This window comes from Podarcis cretensis, assembly GCF_951804945.1.
Source record: "Podarcis cretensis genome assembly, chromosome: 4".
Lineage (NCBI taxonomy): Eukaryota > Metazoa > Chordata > Lepidosauria > Squamata > Lacertidae > Podarcis > Podarcis cretensis.
In genome coordinates, this window is record NC_137173.1 from 69818721 (window position 1) to 69835615 (window position 16895).

General features: G+C 43.2%; 1 protein-coding gene across 1 annotated transcript in view; it reads right to left on the reverse strand.

Annotated features, from left to right (window-relative positions):
* Positions 1-940: 940 nt before the first annotated feature.
* The window catches only part of CLCN4 (chloride voltage-gated channel 4), a 29577-nt gene continuing 13622 nt past the window's right edge, over positions 941-16895 (reverse strand). The window contains exons 5-12 of the mRNA XM_079974577.1: positions 15374-15496; positions 14856-15062; positions 14674-14754; positions 13169-13714; positions 9011-9197; positions 8222-8620; positions 5314-5530; positions 941-2821 (exon numbers count right to left, since the gene is read on the reverse strand). Coding sequence (XP_079830703.1) covers positions 2731-2821; positions 5314-5530; positions 8222-8620; positions 9011-9197; positions 13169-13714; positions 14674-14754; positions 14856-15062; positions 15374-15496 — 1851 coding nt within the window. The 3' untranslated portion in view covers positions 941-2730. The remainder of the gene's footprint in view (positions 2822-5313; positions 5531-8221; positions 8621-9010; positions 9198-13168; positions 13715-14673; positions 14755-14855; positions 15063-15373; positions 15497-16895) is intronic.

The following is a 16895-nucleotide window of genomic DNA, read 5'->3' on the forward strand; positions in this document are numbered from 1 at the left end:
GACTGACCACTTTGGCCCAAGTCTTGTTTCATACTTCAAGAGCATGGTTCTTGTGACTGCCATGCACTGATGTTTCTTAAATGCCACCTCCAAGCTGTTAGCAATTTCATCTCCAGGTCATGAACATTGCAGTAAGGTAATTGTTAGGCATAGGGGGACGCAGGTGGCGCTGTGGGTTAAAGCCTCAGTGCCTAGGGCTTGCCGATCGAAAGGTCGGCGGTTCGAATCCCTGCGGCGGGGTGCGCTCCCGCTGCTCGGTCCCAGCGCCTGCCAACCTAGCAGTTCGAAAGCACCTCCGGGTGCAAGTAGATAAATAGGGACCGCTTACCAGCGGGAAGGTAAACGGCGTTTCCGTGTGCGGCTCTGGCTCTGGCCAGAGCAGCGATGTCACGCTGGCCACGTGACCCGGAAGTGTCTCCGGACAGCGCTGGCCCCTGGCCTCTTAAGTGAGATGGGCGCACAACCCCAGAGTCTGTCAAGACTGGCCCGTACGGGCAGGGGTACCTTTACCTTTACCTAATTGTTAGGCATAGCCCACAGCATACCCACAAATGCAGTAGATGCCGTATAAATGCATTGTTCAACCATCCACAAACAATTTAAACCAAAGTACTCATTTATGTTGATGGAATTACAGGCCAAGGAGTCCACATTTACCAATTTGCAAAGCTGTCCTGTAGTGTCTCTGCTTCCCCAAGTATGTGGAGTTCTGAAAGACATTTTTGGTGTCTCACATTCTTCTAGTACAAGGCTATCCAACAATGGTGATCTTCTGGTGTCATAGACTACAACTCCCATCATCCCTTACCACTGGCTGTGCTGGCTGGAGCTGATAGGAGTCGTAATCCTGCAACATCTGAAAGGCACCATTTTGCTAACTCTGTTCCAGTAGTAAACAATATCAGCCAAAGAATCCATAATAAAACGAGAACTGAATAATACGAAACATTTTTCTACCTTTCTTTAAAGAGATAAAACTTTCCCTATGACTCTTGTGCCCAAGAAATGCAGAGATTATCTTTGCTGTAACAAACATCACAGGTGTCAGAATCTTCAAGTCTGCGAAAAGAACTTCCAACTGGAAGAAGAAGAAATTAGCTAGAACTGGTACAGAAGTGCATTCATTATACAGAAAACATGGTTTACAAAGTATTTTACACTGCAAAAAATTACTGTGGCATAAACCCAAAAATGATGCAATATTTGCATAGAGAAGTAATAAATATTAACAACTTTGCTGTGCATTAGGAAGGATTAAAAAAATCCTATTGATAAAAATACTGAAGCTCATTTCCAATTATCTTTCATGACTGAGTGATGCGGCTATGGTTCAACTTTTACATGTCATGAGCCTGAAAAAACTGTGATTAAAATCTCCAGGATGTAGTCAATTGCAGATTTTACCACTGTGGAAACAGTGGCCCAGTTTGCATGGTTTAGCATTACATAAATAAACTCATGCACTCTCCTCTCTTCCTCCTGCATAGCCAAGATGAGGACTTGGGCAGTGTTTAGTTCTGCTTACATAAAAGTCCTTGCTTGCAGTTGCATATGAATCAGAGGTCATGGTTTGTTTTCTTCAAAAGCAACTTCTGGTTAATGTAAAAGCCATGTTGCTTTAAAACTGACCAAAGTTACTTGCAAATCATGATCTCTGGTTCATGCAAACTGGGATTCTGTAAGAGAAGGAGAAGCATCACCCAAGTCATATTCTTGCTCATTCCAGCCTGCGCATGCAGTGTTAAACCAAAGTTTAGCATTACATGCAAATGTAGCCAATGAGAAGAAATATTCACCATGTAAGAATGACAGTCAGAAGTCACATCATGGCAATTTCATCACCTCAAAAATGAACGTGAGAATTTAGGTTGGATAAAACTTAGTAAACGAAGCCAGTTTTACAATGCTGAAAGTCAACTGAAGCACAGCTTTAAATCTATTTTGTCTATCTACAAAAATAGGCAAAAGCAATACATTTCTTCATAAAATTATACATTTCCTGAAAATACTTTAGCATAATCCATTAACAAATAAGTGCTAAACTTAGGAGAGAAAAACATGTCTAGCACACAGTTGTTTTGAACACAACGTTTTTGCATTTGTCTTAATACTGTATTTCTAAATATGCTTGCTATTTTTCTACATCACCCTATCGAGTTGGTGGCATTCCTCCATGCTTCCCATTCCTTGTCAACACAAACCATTTCACACCTATGCATGCACCAACCAAGCAGTTATAAGTACCTTGGTTGCTACTTATATGTAATTCTGTAGGATCAAACCTCTTGGTGACTTCCTCCCCACCCTCCCCTCCCACAAACTATATCACAGCACTCACATTTTGACTCAAGGCTGATCACATAGTAGAGTTTCTCTCCCCCCTATCAGAGTTTACGTGCAAAGGGGACAGGGAAAACAACTAGGTGATGATGGCTCCTGAGGAAACTACCATGGAAGGGAAGAATTGGAAACTCACTATGGGAGTAAACGTTCCCACGGCAAGAGTAGCATTTAGCCCAAGCCCATCTGCAGGTGCATAGCATTTCCAAACTCTAACGTTGCATTCGCTCCCCCCGTCAGCATTTTCCTTTGGTTCTGCCCTGGATATGATTCCATCTTATTTAAATCTCATTTTAACAAAACAAAACAAAACAAAAATGAAGTACTGTACAAAATCCACATCTATTAGTCCTGTAAAGTTCTATTGAAAGCCTGTCCTCTGGGATCAGCCTAGTTAAACATGATGGATTCAGGGTCCTGATTAGCCATTTGAGCCATATGCCTTAACACGTCCTTTTTTGTTATGATGCCCAGAAGCCTCCTAGAGAAGAAGAGAAGGAAAGAAACAGAAAAGGTCATTAATCATGAGTCTGTCTCATCTGCTTCTCACATTCTGATGCAGGCAGAACTTCACTACAAAGAAACAGAGCAATTTTTAAAAACCAGAAAATTGGAATATTAAATTTTTTTGATTCCCGCTAATGAATACATAGGTTGCTGAAGAAAACTCACAATACAATACAATACAATGCAAGACAATGCAAGACAATACAAGACACATAACCATGCTTTTACTCTGGGTTTTCCCCACCACATTTGGCAAAATGATAAATCTGCCGTAGTTCCTCTAGCTGCATTCCTGAATGTATGCTAGGTAAGGCTGATCCTTGGGCAAGTAAGAACTTATGCCACTTGACATCATCTCTCAAACCTCTTTCTGGAATAGTTTCTGGCCTGTAGGCCACAGCAAGCTGAGCTCAGCCCAAGCCAAACCACAAGGAGATGGATGCATACAAGAATCTCAAATGACTTGCAGCCTGAGGCCTTTGAACTGTGACCTGAACCAACTATCGATGGGCATCTTAAATGAAAGATTTCTTGAAGGCAACTGGATTTTATCCCCCACAACCCCCTGAAAAAAACTGATGCAATCTCTCAAGGATTATTCCATTTCACTGTTCGTACACAACCACATACGAGTGTATTCATGTTTCAGCTGTAGGCTGCCATGTCAGTTGCAGAAATGTAAACTCTTCAATACCACCTTGCCTTCTACTTCAACTGTGAAATGAGCACTCAAAGCACCCAACCCTGAAAATGTTCTTTATAGTCAGGTACATCAGTTGTTCCACCACTGGAGCTTGGCCTGTGTCGTGACTTCAGACTGTTTAGAATCCAATTTGAGCTTCTGAGGGACATACTCTGCATTCCTCGCAAGGTCACGGTTTCACTCGAGTTAGCTTCTGTCTCTTATTTTTAATTCCTCACCTTCCTGTAGGCTCCTAAGTCATGTGCACTTTCCCTTCATGGAAAAACAAACCTCCGCTGCTTAATTCCCTTCATTTGTCATTCAGTTCAGGATTTTCATAAGCACTTTAGGCACAGTTAAATCTAGCTAGAAGCTCAACACACAAGCAAAACATTTGCTAACAATGACATTCTGCTGGCACTCCTCCCCAGCAGCAAAATATTTGGCAGTCATGCTGTCTATAGCCACAGTTTAATTACATGCATTATGAATGCTGCTCTCACCAGGAAAGAGAGGGGTGCACGACTATGAGCCTAAAGGAAAAATATTTTCAAAGGGAACTAGTGATAAAGAATCTTTGGTAACCTGTCAGGCCCAAATTTGTACATTACCAGCACCTGCCCTTGCCTGTTCTCCCTTCCAAGAACATGCAAGTGGAAACCTCCATGCTAATACCTGTTCACTTAGGAGGCCCCACTTAAAAAGCTTTATCTCACTCAAATAAAGAAAAATGGAAGCAGCATTGGCACAGGAGTCCCAGTTCACATGTTATCAGAAGTCTGTGGTGCAGAAGCTGGGCTGTTCACCCATTTCTCCATCTCACAAGGGCTGCCAATGCTGAAAATATTTCAGACTGGAAGGTCTCTTGCACTCCGGATCTGGTTCTAACATCACTGGCTCCCAATTTGTTTCAGAGCACAATTCAAAGTGTTGGTGCTGACCTTTAAAGCCCTAAACGGCCTCGGCCCAGTATACTGTACCTGAAGGAGTGTCTCCCCCCATCATTCAGCCCAGACATGGAGGTCCAGCTTCGAAGGCCTTCTGGCAGTTCCCTCCCTGCGAGGTTACAGGGAAACAGGCAGAGGGCCTTCTCAGTAGTGGCGCCTGCCCTGTGGAACACCCTCCCAGCAGATGTCAAGGCAATAAACAACTATCTGACTTTAAGAAGACATCTGAGGGCAGACCTGTTTAGGGAAATTTTTAATGTTTGATGTTTTATTGTGCTTTTAATATTCAGTTGGGATTCATCCAGAGTGGCTAGGGAGGCCCAGCCAGATGGGTGGGGTATAAGTAATTTATCATCATCATCATTGTGTTCACCTTCCATATGGATTAATTAACTGTTCCATAATTATTGTTTTTTACAAAGTATCATTGTATTACAATTATAGCAGGTCACAGGTTGTTCTTGTTTTCATTCCCAAATAAATGTATTCACCTCTGCATCCCTCCATATCCCCAACCTTTGTTTCTAGAAGTAGGTTCGGAAACAAGTGACATTTGTATCAGACAGTTGCTCCTGATTTTCCTTCAGCTTCTCAGCCTGAAGACTCACCCAGGCCATCCATTATTTTTCAGAAACAAACAATAATTTTCTAGTCATAAATAGCAATGATCAAGCAAGGTTGTCTAAAGTAGTTCTCTACTACATTATATTTATGTGGACAGCCTACGAAAATCTAAGGTATCCAATGAGCAGGGCAAAATAGCTCCGACTTATTGTGCCAGCATCTTAGCTACAGACCATTTTTTGCCTGCTCAGTTACATATATCCAGCCACTTACCCACTGCGTGTGACAAGACACTGCCTGAGTCCAAGCTTCCGGAAAATGTCTACCACTGTTTCCATGGGCGTGTGGTCTGTGACAGTAAAGGGGCTCAGATTGAGAATACGCCGGAGCTTCAGGGGGTGAGGGCTGTTTGCCGGGACTTCCGGAGGCTCTTCAGTGAAATAGATAATGGAATTGCTGACTACACCATCCTGCCGCTGCCTTGCGTTTTCTGCATAACAGATAGATAAGGGAAAATACACTTAAAATGAATGCAACATCCATTCTCACTTCCTGGTTTGGGCAAACCATTGTTTGCCATGATGTTCAAACTGAGCAAATGGTAGTTCAAAAACAGAACTGAAAACCCATTTCAAACTATGGCTTCCTATTCTAGTTTAGAGTCAAATATATCCCCCAATTTAGGTAAAACAGCAATCGAAAGTTTACCTGAACAAGGAAGTAAGGCGACGGGGAGGAATCAGAATGCATGGAGGTTGGTTCTATTTAAATCATGACTCTTTAATACCGATTTTTTAAAAGTGTACAGGACCTAAAGTGATTACTTAAGTGTGCCTGAGTTAGTTTAATGGCCTTATTTGACTTTCAAAAATAGTTCTCTTAAACTAGGCATGTCCAAAGTCCGACTTGGGGCCTAACCCCGCCTGCCGGTCATTTTAATCTGGGGTAAAATCATAAAACAAACTCAACAACTTCAATCCTAAAAAAAGGTCAACAACTTTGGTTGGCACTCATGGCCCTTCACTTCATCAAATGAAGCCCTCTTTGAAAAAAGTTTGAACACCACAGTCTTAAACAAATGGCATCCTTAAGTACCTATATTGCAGTATATATTATATACTATATATTCTAATAATGGCTACTACTATATCCTTCCCACTCTAATGTTTGCACAGAAATTCTCTGAACAATGCAGGAAGAATGCACTGAGATAGGCTAATGCCCTTTACCGTCTCTCTCTCCTTTCCCTTCTATTTCCTGTGTGCATGCTAAAAGCTCAAGGACACGGAAAGCCATCTAAAAATATCCTGTGTTCAAACAGAAATCCTAACTAGAGCCAACAATTTTTCCTCTTGATTGATTTGAGTTGCGGCTGATCTTAAGAAGGGGCCTTTATTACAAGTGTGTGTTTGTATCTATACACACTTCTTTTCCATCAATCATGGAGCACAAATGTGACTCTAACTTTTAAACTCCAGAAACTCAGGTTTTCCATTGCAATTCAGTTGCATTCTGTTAAAGGACCCCTGGACAGTTAAATACAATCCAAGGTGACTATGGGGTACAGCGCTCATCACTTTCAGGCCAAGTGAGCCGGCATTTGTTCACAGACAGCTTTCCAGGTCAAGTGGCAGCAGAACTAAGCCATTTCTGGTGCACAGAAACGCTGTTTGCCTCCTGTAGCATCAATGGGCTTAAAACTGCCAAATCTAAAGCTTTATCACCTTCCAATTTATTGCAGTTCAGATAAACATTAACTTTTGTACTGTCTTTGTATGATACCCTTTATTGAAATTGCAATGTGCTTCCTGTCACCTACACCAATTCCCCCCCCCCTGCACATACATTTCCCAAAGCTCAAATATAATCTTGTCAAAACCAGTTTGTCAGACTTAAAACTTGGATAAGGTATGGGCCTGAGGAGGGAAAGAGAGGTAGAGAGAAATGAAGCATATATAAACTCTCTTCAAACAGTATATCCCTGTAACACAGCTTTTGCCAATCTTTTCTGATGGGAGTTGCAGTTCAAAACATTGAAAGGACACCAGACTGGCAAAGTACAGAAGTAATAACAGAGGGGAAACTATGCTATGATGCTAACCCTGAAGGAATCGATAGGTTGTACCCAACATCCTCTGTCCACTAGCACAATGACTCTTGTGCTAGCCAATGGATGAGTTGCGGAATGAGAAATCCAACACAACAGTTGTCCTAGCAGAAACTCATAGTGAAAGAGATTACGCAATTTACTGCGCAATGCCATTAAAAGCAACTTGATTATGCATTCTCCTGCAGAACACATTTCATAGAATCATAGAATCAGGACCATCGAGTCCAACCCCCTGCCAAGCAGGAAACACCATCAGAGCACTCCTGACATATGGTTGTCAAGCCTCTGCTTAAAGACCTCCAAAGAAGGAGACTCCACCACACTCCTTGGCAGCAAATTACACTGTCAAACAGCTCTTACTGTCAGGAAGTTCTTCCTAATGTTTAGGTGGAATCTTCTTTCTTGTAGTTTGGAGCCATTGCTCCGTGTCCGCTTCTCTGGAGCAGCAGAAAACAACCTTTCTCCCTCCTCTATGTGACATGCTTTTATATATTTGAACATGGCTATCATATCACCCCTTAACCTCCTCTTCTCCAGGCTAAACATGCCCAGCTCCCTTAGCCGTTCCTCATAAGGCAATGTTTCCAGGCCTTTGACCATTTTGGTTGCCCTCCTCTGGACACGTTCCAGTTTGTCAGTGTCCTTCTTGAACTGTGGTGCCCAGAACTGGACCACCATTCATTTGCCGCTGCATTGGATACAACCCCAACTATACTCTTTAAAGCAGAGCTTCAAAAGGCGGCATAGGTCCTACTCAGGCATTCAACCCGTACATGATTCCAACAGCATGACGGTGGAACAGGAATGCACTCACTTGGCTCTGTCGCCTCCATCACTTTCCACACATTGGTAAGGAGCCTGCTCTGCAACGGGTGAAGGCAGCAGGGCCAGGCAACAACGGCCTCCATGCTCTCCCTACCTAGTGAATCACTGAGATGGCATGCCAATCTTAGGTCTTTTGAGCCCTGATCCCTCATCCCTACACAGCCCTCTTACTCCTCTCCTCTGTTCTTCTTCTATGTCATCTATAACAGTAAGCATATCTCTAGACGATACAGACTCGTTACTTACTTATGGCAAGAATCAACTCCCGCCTCTGTGCAAAGCCTATAAGGCGTTCAGAGTCTTTAGAAACCACCACTGGGAAGCCGTTGTAGTCCGTCTCCTTGATTAACGTCTCCACATCTTCCACTGTCATGCTGTCTTGGGTCAGGACGGAGAGAGGCGGCTCTCCGCGCCTAGGCCTCATGACATCAGTGGCCAGTGTTCTGTGGGTGAACTCATCCTTCACATCCAGAAATGGATAGCCATTCAAATGTATGTGTGCCTCGTAGATCCCTTCTTTGCCAAAGGCATCAGCTACCCATTTGCTAGTGACAGCTGCAGCCATCAAGGGTACTATGTACTCCAATCCTCCTGTTAACTCAAACATGATCACGACAAGAGAGACTGTCATTCTGGTGACTCCACCTGTCAAAAGAGAGAGAGGACCTTTGGTAATGAAAATGATTTGCAACATACTTGGGTACCTTTAGCAGTGTACCATGATAACCTACAAATCCTAAATCAGAAGCACCATTGATTTTTTTAATATAAAGTTTATTAAAAAAACAAAAAACAGGCATGATAGAGGTTAAAACTATTTTCTATAAAGTAGCATTTCATCATTAAATACATCCATGGATGTATTTCTTAAAACTTAAAAAAAGGTCCCAGCAATGAATCCCCGTTGTGGAGATTTGAACCCCAACTTTCTGATTGGCAAGCCCAAGAAGCTGGGTGGTTTAGACCACAGTGCCATCCGCGTCCCTACTTAAATACCACATTACATACAACCAAGAGAAAAGTCACATATTGTACCTAAACAAGCTGCAGCTCCCACCATGGCGTAAAGTCCTGGGGTAACACAGTCAGCTCCTGGCCTGCACCAGTTCCGGAAGATGATCCAGTCATGGTGATGGTAGGCCAACTGCTCCACTCCGATCCCAACTATTCTTCCAGCAATAGCTCCCACAGCCATACTAGGTATGAAGAGTCCTGAAGGGATCTCAAATAACATAAGCAGAAGTGAAAAGTCAGATTCTCAAAAGGTCAGCTTGACTACATACAATGTAGACGATTTTAAAGTACAATAAATAACTTGCGAACGCATCTAATGCCAAATTTTAATCCACAATCTTTCTGTGGATTAAACCTGTTAAGTTTGTTATATACCACACTTAAAAAAGATACCTAGCAGATGGGTTGCAATGTAAGCTTTCAAAACTAGAGCCTACTTCTTCACATCTGGCAAAATATAAATCCAGCCACATGGTAGGGTCACATCAACAAGGCAATGTTACCAGAATGACAAGGGAAATCAGCCATACTTTACCAGCTCCCTCCAACATCAATGATACATACAGATCTTAAATTTTCTCAGAGCTCAACAGCACTGAGAGGGCCACAGGTAGGGGCGCCTTCCTTGTGGAACGCCCTCCCTTCAGATGTCAAGGAGATAAAGAATTATACAACTTTTAGGAGTCAGCTGAAGGCAGCCCTGTATCGGGAGGTTTTTAATGCTTGATGTTTTTATTATGTTTTTTAGATATGCTGTAATCCACCCAGAGTGGCTGGGGAAACCCAGGCAGATGGGCAGGGTATAAATAATAAAAAATATTATTATCACAGCCCTTGAGTTTTAAGCTTTTTCTTTCTTAGTCTTTTATGATACCCATATATGACTGGATTTATCCAACTTCGAGAGTAGTGCCTAAGATTGTCGTAAAAGCATTTCAGCTTTGCCTAATTTCATTTATGTATTCCAAGTTTAGCTATTTTACATTTTCTTTTTTTCATACAGCTCAAAACATGCATGCCTTTCCCTCCTCCTCGTCAGAATCTGATAATGATTCAGGCATGGTGAGCAAAAAAAGAATTATATCTGTTTAAAACATCTGAAAATGAGCCCCTGTCATTTTGGCATACTTTACAACTTTATTACCGCCCTTTTCTGTATAATTTAGATTGGATTTGAATTACATGTCAAACGCAGCATAAAAATGTTTAACAAGGAGCCTGGCTTTTCACAGGTGAAATCAGGCGGTTCATTCCTGCATCCCTGCTTGTCAAGAGCTTTGTGAATTACGCTTTTCCTTGCCTGGCGTGCAATCAAGTCACCAGTCAGAATAGCAGGCAGAAGGTGAAATGAAAACATCAGTCACTCCACTTGCTCGCTCCATCCTGGCAATATATACATTGCATATTTCATAATAAAGCTATTTCTCAAGCCAAGGCAAGTGTTTGTGCGTGTGTAATGAAATTGTTTAGCATCAAAGTCTGAATCCCAGTACCATCTTATTAAAGTCCAGTTAGTACTACAGAGATGAAGTGAGAGAAACAAGCCCTGTTGAATTCAGCAAGGTTTGCTGCCCTGTAAGCAGGGTAGGATTTGCAGCCTTAGCTGTCTCCAGTGCGTAGGCTGACAATGTTAGTTTTCCTCAGGACACGGTGGGAGAAGAAACAAAATCTGAATCGGATTTCTCCTTTCACATTTCCAGTGAAATGCAATGTACAAAGTGGGAACTAGCACACTTTCCATGAAATAAGATGTCCCTGTACAGTGGGACCTCCAGTTATGAACCTAATTAGTTATGGAGGTCCGTTTGTAACCCGAAACCGTTCTTAACATGAGGCACGCTTTCGCTAATGGCGCACCGGCGTGCAACTTCCGCTGACATCGCGGGGCAAAGTTTGCAACCAGGAGCATCTACTTCCGGGTTAGTGGAGTTCGTAACCTGAAGCATTCATAAGGAGAACGGTACATAACATGAGGTTCCACTGTAATTGGAGCAAGCACAGATCATGAACTCAGATTTTGTGTGAGTCTATTCTCCATGCTAGAATTACAAAATTAGGAGATATTACTTTACTTCTACTTCGCTTCCCTCTGCTTCCTTGTAATATGTGAAACCATTTTAATTAGCAGTAGTAAAGGACTAAGTTATGAGGCACCTTAGTAACTAACAAGGGCTGAGCAGCTGGATCTCTTTCCTATAAGGGATATACTGCAACATTTTGGTGCAGTGCCCACCTCGTATACAATAACAACCTTACCATTGTTAATAAACGTGACTAACAACAAATTAACAGAGCATTTATTAATTATTAATTATTATTATATAACCCACCCTTTAACACATAGGTTCTGAGGTTGGTATACAACATTACATTAAGATACCACATAGCAATATAAAACCATAAAATATCTAAACTGAGAAGCCATTGTGTGTCTCTTGATGCTGAATGCTAAGTTCAGCATACAAGTATACGGCATGCAAGCTTTTGCTGACATAGAAATAGCTAGCTCACTCTAAGTTATGTTCCCAAAGCTAATTTAACCTTTTCATGCTACATGACATGCATATCTTTTCCAACAGTTAAGCTCATATTGAATTCCCAATCTTTGTGTGTGGAAGTTTTCATCTGTAAAAATTCCTCACCACACCTAGCCAGAAAAACAGGAGGTCTTAATTCAGTATTAAAATAAAGGTGATTTTTACAAATAAAGAAAACAATAAAAGACTAGCAGAGGAGAACATATAGCAGGTTTTCATTTAATAAGGTCCATTTCCAGTTCACGGCCATGGAATGATTTTTTTGAAATTATACCAGAAAAGCATAGAATGGAAAAATCACTTCAGAAAAGATTCTCCCCCATGTAGTGTTTTTGAGGGTGAAAAGAGGATCTGGGGTGCTGACATTCTTACTTTGGGTCTGGGTCTGGAGGGCCAGAACAAAAACAGAGAGAGGCAACTATGCTGAGCCAAACAACCATACTACGCAACTGGTTTTTGTGTGTTCTTCAAGTTATGTCTAATACTTGCCCTGCAAACCTATCCAAGCTAATATGTGAGTTTTGTTTGAAAGCAAGCTCGGGGGATGCACACAAAACGAACTCTTAACAACACACACACACAAATTGGAAGGTCTTGGCACAAGAATCCACAATCGGTCAAATCAAAAAGTTGCCACAATCAGATCATAAAGGGACCTCATGTGCTGTCAGCAGTTTAGGCATTCGGAACAACTCTGTCCAATTGCACATTCTCCCCAGCCTTTGGACACCGTCCAAAACAAAATTAAAATACTTCCAGTGTAGTTTTTGCCAATGGCATGACAAGTTGATTAGGCTGCCATTTAACATTGGTCAGCTAATGCAACAACTTTACTTCCTGTCAGCAGCCCTTAAGTTCTTATTTCAATCCAGGGATTTCAGAAAAGCTTAAGGAGTCTAGAGAACGGGGAAGCTGAGCCTTGCCAGAATGCTGCCATGTCAAAATTCCTTCAACACAAGAAATGGGGAGGTGCCAAGTTGCTCATGTTACACTATTTGTAAATTGGGCTTACACAGTTTATCCCCTTGCATCAGTTAAGGGATGCACAAAAGTGGAGGGGGGGGGGAATGTATGTCTCGATGTGCCTCCAGAGGGAAGTACGTCTCACACTTGACATCCATTTGATTTGACTACCCAGAATGCAATGGTTTCTAAGCTCTATTCTCTGAACTAAAATGAACTGTTCAAAAGTAAACAATGGTTTCAAAGTGAACATGCAGCATATTAGTGCACACTGCCAAAACAGTGGAGGCTTCGCTCCTGCACTGCTGGGAGTTAAGCCATGGTCTGTCTTAGCATTACAGTCATACCTCGGGTTAAATATGCTTCGAGTTGAGCGCGTTCGAGTTGCGCTCCTCAGCAACCCGGAAGTAACGGAGCGTGTTACTTCCGGGTTTCGCCACTTACGCATGCGCAGACGCTAAAAATGATGTCACGCGCATGCGCAGAAGCGGTGAAAAGCGATGCGCGCGTGCGCAGACGCGCCATCGCTAGTTACATCTACCTCTAGATGCGAACGAGGCTCCGGAACGGATCCCGTTCGTATCTAGAGGTACCACTGTACATCTAAACCACTTTAAAAAATAAAAATAAAAATTGGAGACCATATTGCCACAAAATTGCCACAGACACTGCAACTTACCTTCATACCAAAGGTAAATATTGTGATGATGATTTTAAAAACCAGAGCCAGGGCGAGTTGCCACATAGCCATGTACACTCCAATCCCAGCCGGTCTGTCAGGAATATCGTCCACAGGCCTCGTCATATTGGGGTCGTTTATGTAGTCGCAGAGCTGCGATGACTCCAGAGCGCCGCAGTCATTGAACAGTTCTGAGATGAGCTCGCTGGTGCTCCTGCGAGTGTACGGATTGGGGAAAGCAATGATGGCAGTGATGGCAGTCACCACGATGACCTCTAAGACCGGGTACTTTCCAAGCTTGGTGGTTTTGCGCCTCCTGCACCAGGCAATGTTGCATCGGATGAAAAGCGTCCCCCACAAACCTCCAAAAACTCCCAGCAGAATGAAGGGGAAAAGTTCGGCCATGTACCAAGGCGTGTGATACTCCACATAAAAGAGAACCAGGCGGCTGTTTCCGAATGGATTGATGGATCTCAAGGTAAAAGCAGCAACGAGGGCAGCAAAAAAGGATCTCCAGAGAGTCTTCAGTGGAAAATAATAACTCACCTGAGAGAAAATAGAATCAATCAATAACAACCAGAGTGTTTCCCATTGGAAATCAGCATTAAGTTACACAGTGCATTTTAAAACATGCCCATATCCATTGCTTTCAAAGGTACAGTCGTACCTTGGAAGTCGAACGGAATCCATTCCAAAACCAAAACACGACTTCTGATTGGCTGCAGAAAGCTCCTGCAGCCAATTGGAAGCCACAGAAGCCCTGTCAGACGCTCAGCTTCCAAAAATAGTTTGTAAACCAGAACAGTCACTTCTGGGTTTGTGATGTTCGGGAGCCAAAATGTTTGGGAACTAAACTGTTTGACTTCCAAGGTACAACTGTATTCCCCTGAGATTTGTGAGGGAAAGGGTGCTCTGTCTCTATCACACAAATCTGTAAGAAGATCCCACCCACCCCCACCCAGACTCTGGGAGAGGACAACAGAAAAACTGTGCTGCATTAATTTTGCGATATCCATGTATATTTATGCAAATACATTGCAGAGGGGAATCAGCTCTTTCCCAGACTTTGGGATGGTGCTGGGGAAAGGAAAGGGAACCAGCAGTGGCAGCTGCACCAGAGTAGCAGTGGCAGCCTAGGTAAAGGGACCCCTGACCGTTAGGTCCAGTCGTGGATGACTCTGGGGTTGTGGCGCTCACTTCACTTTACTGGCCGAGGGAGCCGGCGAACAGCTTCCAGGTCATGTGGCCAGCATGACTAAGCCACTTCTGGCGAACCAGAGCAGCACACGGAAACACCGTTTATCTTCCCGCCGGAGCGGTACCTATTTATCTACTTGCACTTTGACATGCTTTCAAACTGCTAGGTTGGCAGGAGCAGGGACCGAGCAACGGCAGCTCACCCCATCGCGGGGATTCAAACCGCTGACCTTCTGATCGGCAAGCCCTAGGCTCTGTGGTTTAGACCACAGCACCTACCCATCTGCATAGCCCAAGTTGCTTCTTACCTCTTCTAGGCTAAAAAGGACACCACCGATTGGTGCTCCAAAGGCAACAGAGACACCGGCGGCAGCAGCAGCTGAAAGCACCTAAGCACGGAAATAATGACACACACGCAAGTTAAAGAGTCTGTGGAAAATACACATAAATTTATGAGGTGAGGCGAGGAAATTGCAAAGCCCGACGTTACCTCTCGTCTCTTTCCCTCGTTCTTGCTGTACTTGGAGAAGAGGCTGCTGAAAAAGTTGCCACAGCAACAAGCCACGTGCACCAGCGGCCCTTCTTTGCCAAGGCTGAGTCCGGAAGACACCACCAGAACCAAGGTTACTGTTTTGATTAAGAGGGTCCACTTGCCCAGGTAGCCCCTTATAATGAAACCACTCAAGATGGTCTTTATCTGGAAGGCAGGAAGAACAAAAGTGGTTGGCAGCTCTAGATTTTGGAAGCTGATGCAAATTTTGAAGAGGTGTTGTTGTTTTTAAGACTTGTGAAAGCTAAGTCCCTAAGAATACAAATCAGATGCTACTTTAACGCCAAAAGGTTTCTTCATTTTCACTCCCGATTCCATCTCCTTTAGCAGATTTCCCCACGTCTTTTTCAAACCTTCACTCTAAACCACCCTCAAGCATTGGAAATTAGGAAATTATTCCCACCCCCCGTTTTGAAATGCCTGTCAATCCAGAATGAAAGCAAAAAAAACACCCTTACCTCTGGAATTCCAGAGCCGCAGGCGTAGGGAGCAAAAACCCGGACAAGGGAGACAGCCAGGAAAGCAAACAATAGAGCCCACAAAATGTAAAGAAAATAATTTAGAATGTAAGCGCTTGCACCCTATAGGGAGGAAAGAGAGAGAGAAAGAAACCAAGAACAAACAACTGTTAAACCAATCCAACAAGTACTATGTTTCTGCTAGTTGCTATATAAATAAGAGACACTTTGGGGCTAGGTTTCTTCCCTGAATTTAATGACAGGGCTATTGCAGCGAAGAAAGCCCACCACTTATGCAAGGGTTACATTCTGGGGATCACGCCTGAAGCCAAAATCACATATAGTCAAAACACACTAGGTGCAATGGCAGGTGGGATTGCCAAAGGATGCATGCCTCCTATCATCTATCTATCTATCTATCTATCTATCTATCTATCTATCTATCTATCTATTTGCCAAGCACATAAAACTGAATGTGTGCAAGTTAAATGCACATAAGTTGATGGCTTACTGTATTTATTACATTGTCACCGATCTCCTCCAAAGGCAGCAGCCAATGGCTGGCCAGAAAGCAAGGTTCTGCCCTCCTGGGGGGGGGCACAAATTGGCTCATTTGAAAAACCCTTTTGGGTGGGAAAACCAGCCCCAAGATCCCACCGGTTGAGGGGAATTCTCTTTGAGGGGCAAGCAAACGTGCGTGCCCAGGCTAGTGTGGATGGTGGCTGAGAACGAGGGGCCACAACCATCACCCACTGGGAAAGCGCTCAGCGGCCATTATTACACAGTCACCGAGTTCCTCCAAATAACCCGTTTATTCAGCCACCATCCCAATTTGCTTGCACATAGCTTAGGCAGTCTGTACTGAGCATTCCTTCTGATTTGTTTATGGGGTGGTTGTATGACAATGAGCATTCATTCCAATTTGCTTGTGGGGTGTTTATAAAGCTCCCTACTGATAATTCGTGCACCCCACACTTTTCAATGCAATTTCCCAACACTTTCCTAGCTGCAAAAAGTCTGTTTGGATTTTTTTTAAAGTATTTTCTGTGCTGGAGTGACACCTAAATTTGCAGTTGCACTTTTATCCCTGCAGCCACATAGCGACAGGCTGGAGATGCCCAGTGTTTCTCCAACAGTACAAATATCTGTTTCTTGACTGCAGTTCTGCACACACTTAAGCAGGAGCCAGCACTGCAGAACTCAGGGAGACCTACATCGGGGTTAAGTTGTCGCAGAATTGGGCTACATGTTATCTGTGCCGCACCCACAGTAAAGCAATGCATACAGAAAATGCAGCTGGGGGAAGGAAACACTAAACTCTTTATAAATACAGTGCATGGCTGCCACAACTATACTGCAAACCATATTTAAACAGATGCTAAACCACTGTGGGAGCTGGCGCGACATTTGGAAAATATTCATTAACTGCCCAAGAGAAAAACTGCTCGACACATGTAGAAAAGGGTCTATCCCATAATCCCTAAAAAGCAAGGATTCTGCAGGACAAATGAACACAGAAACA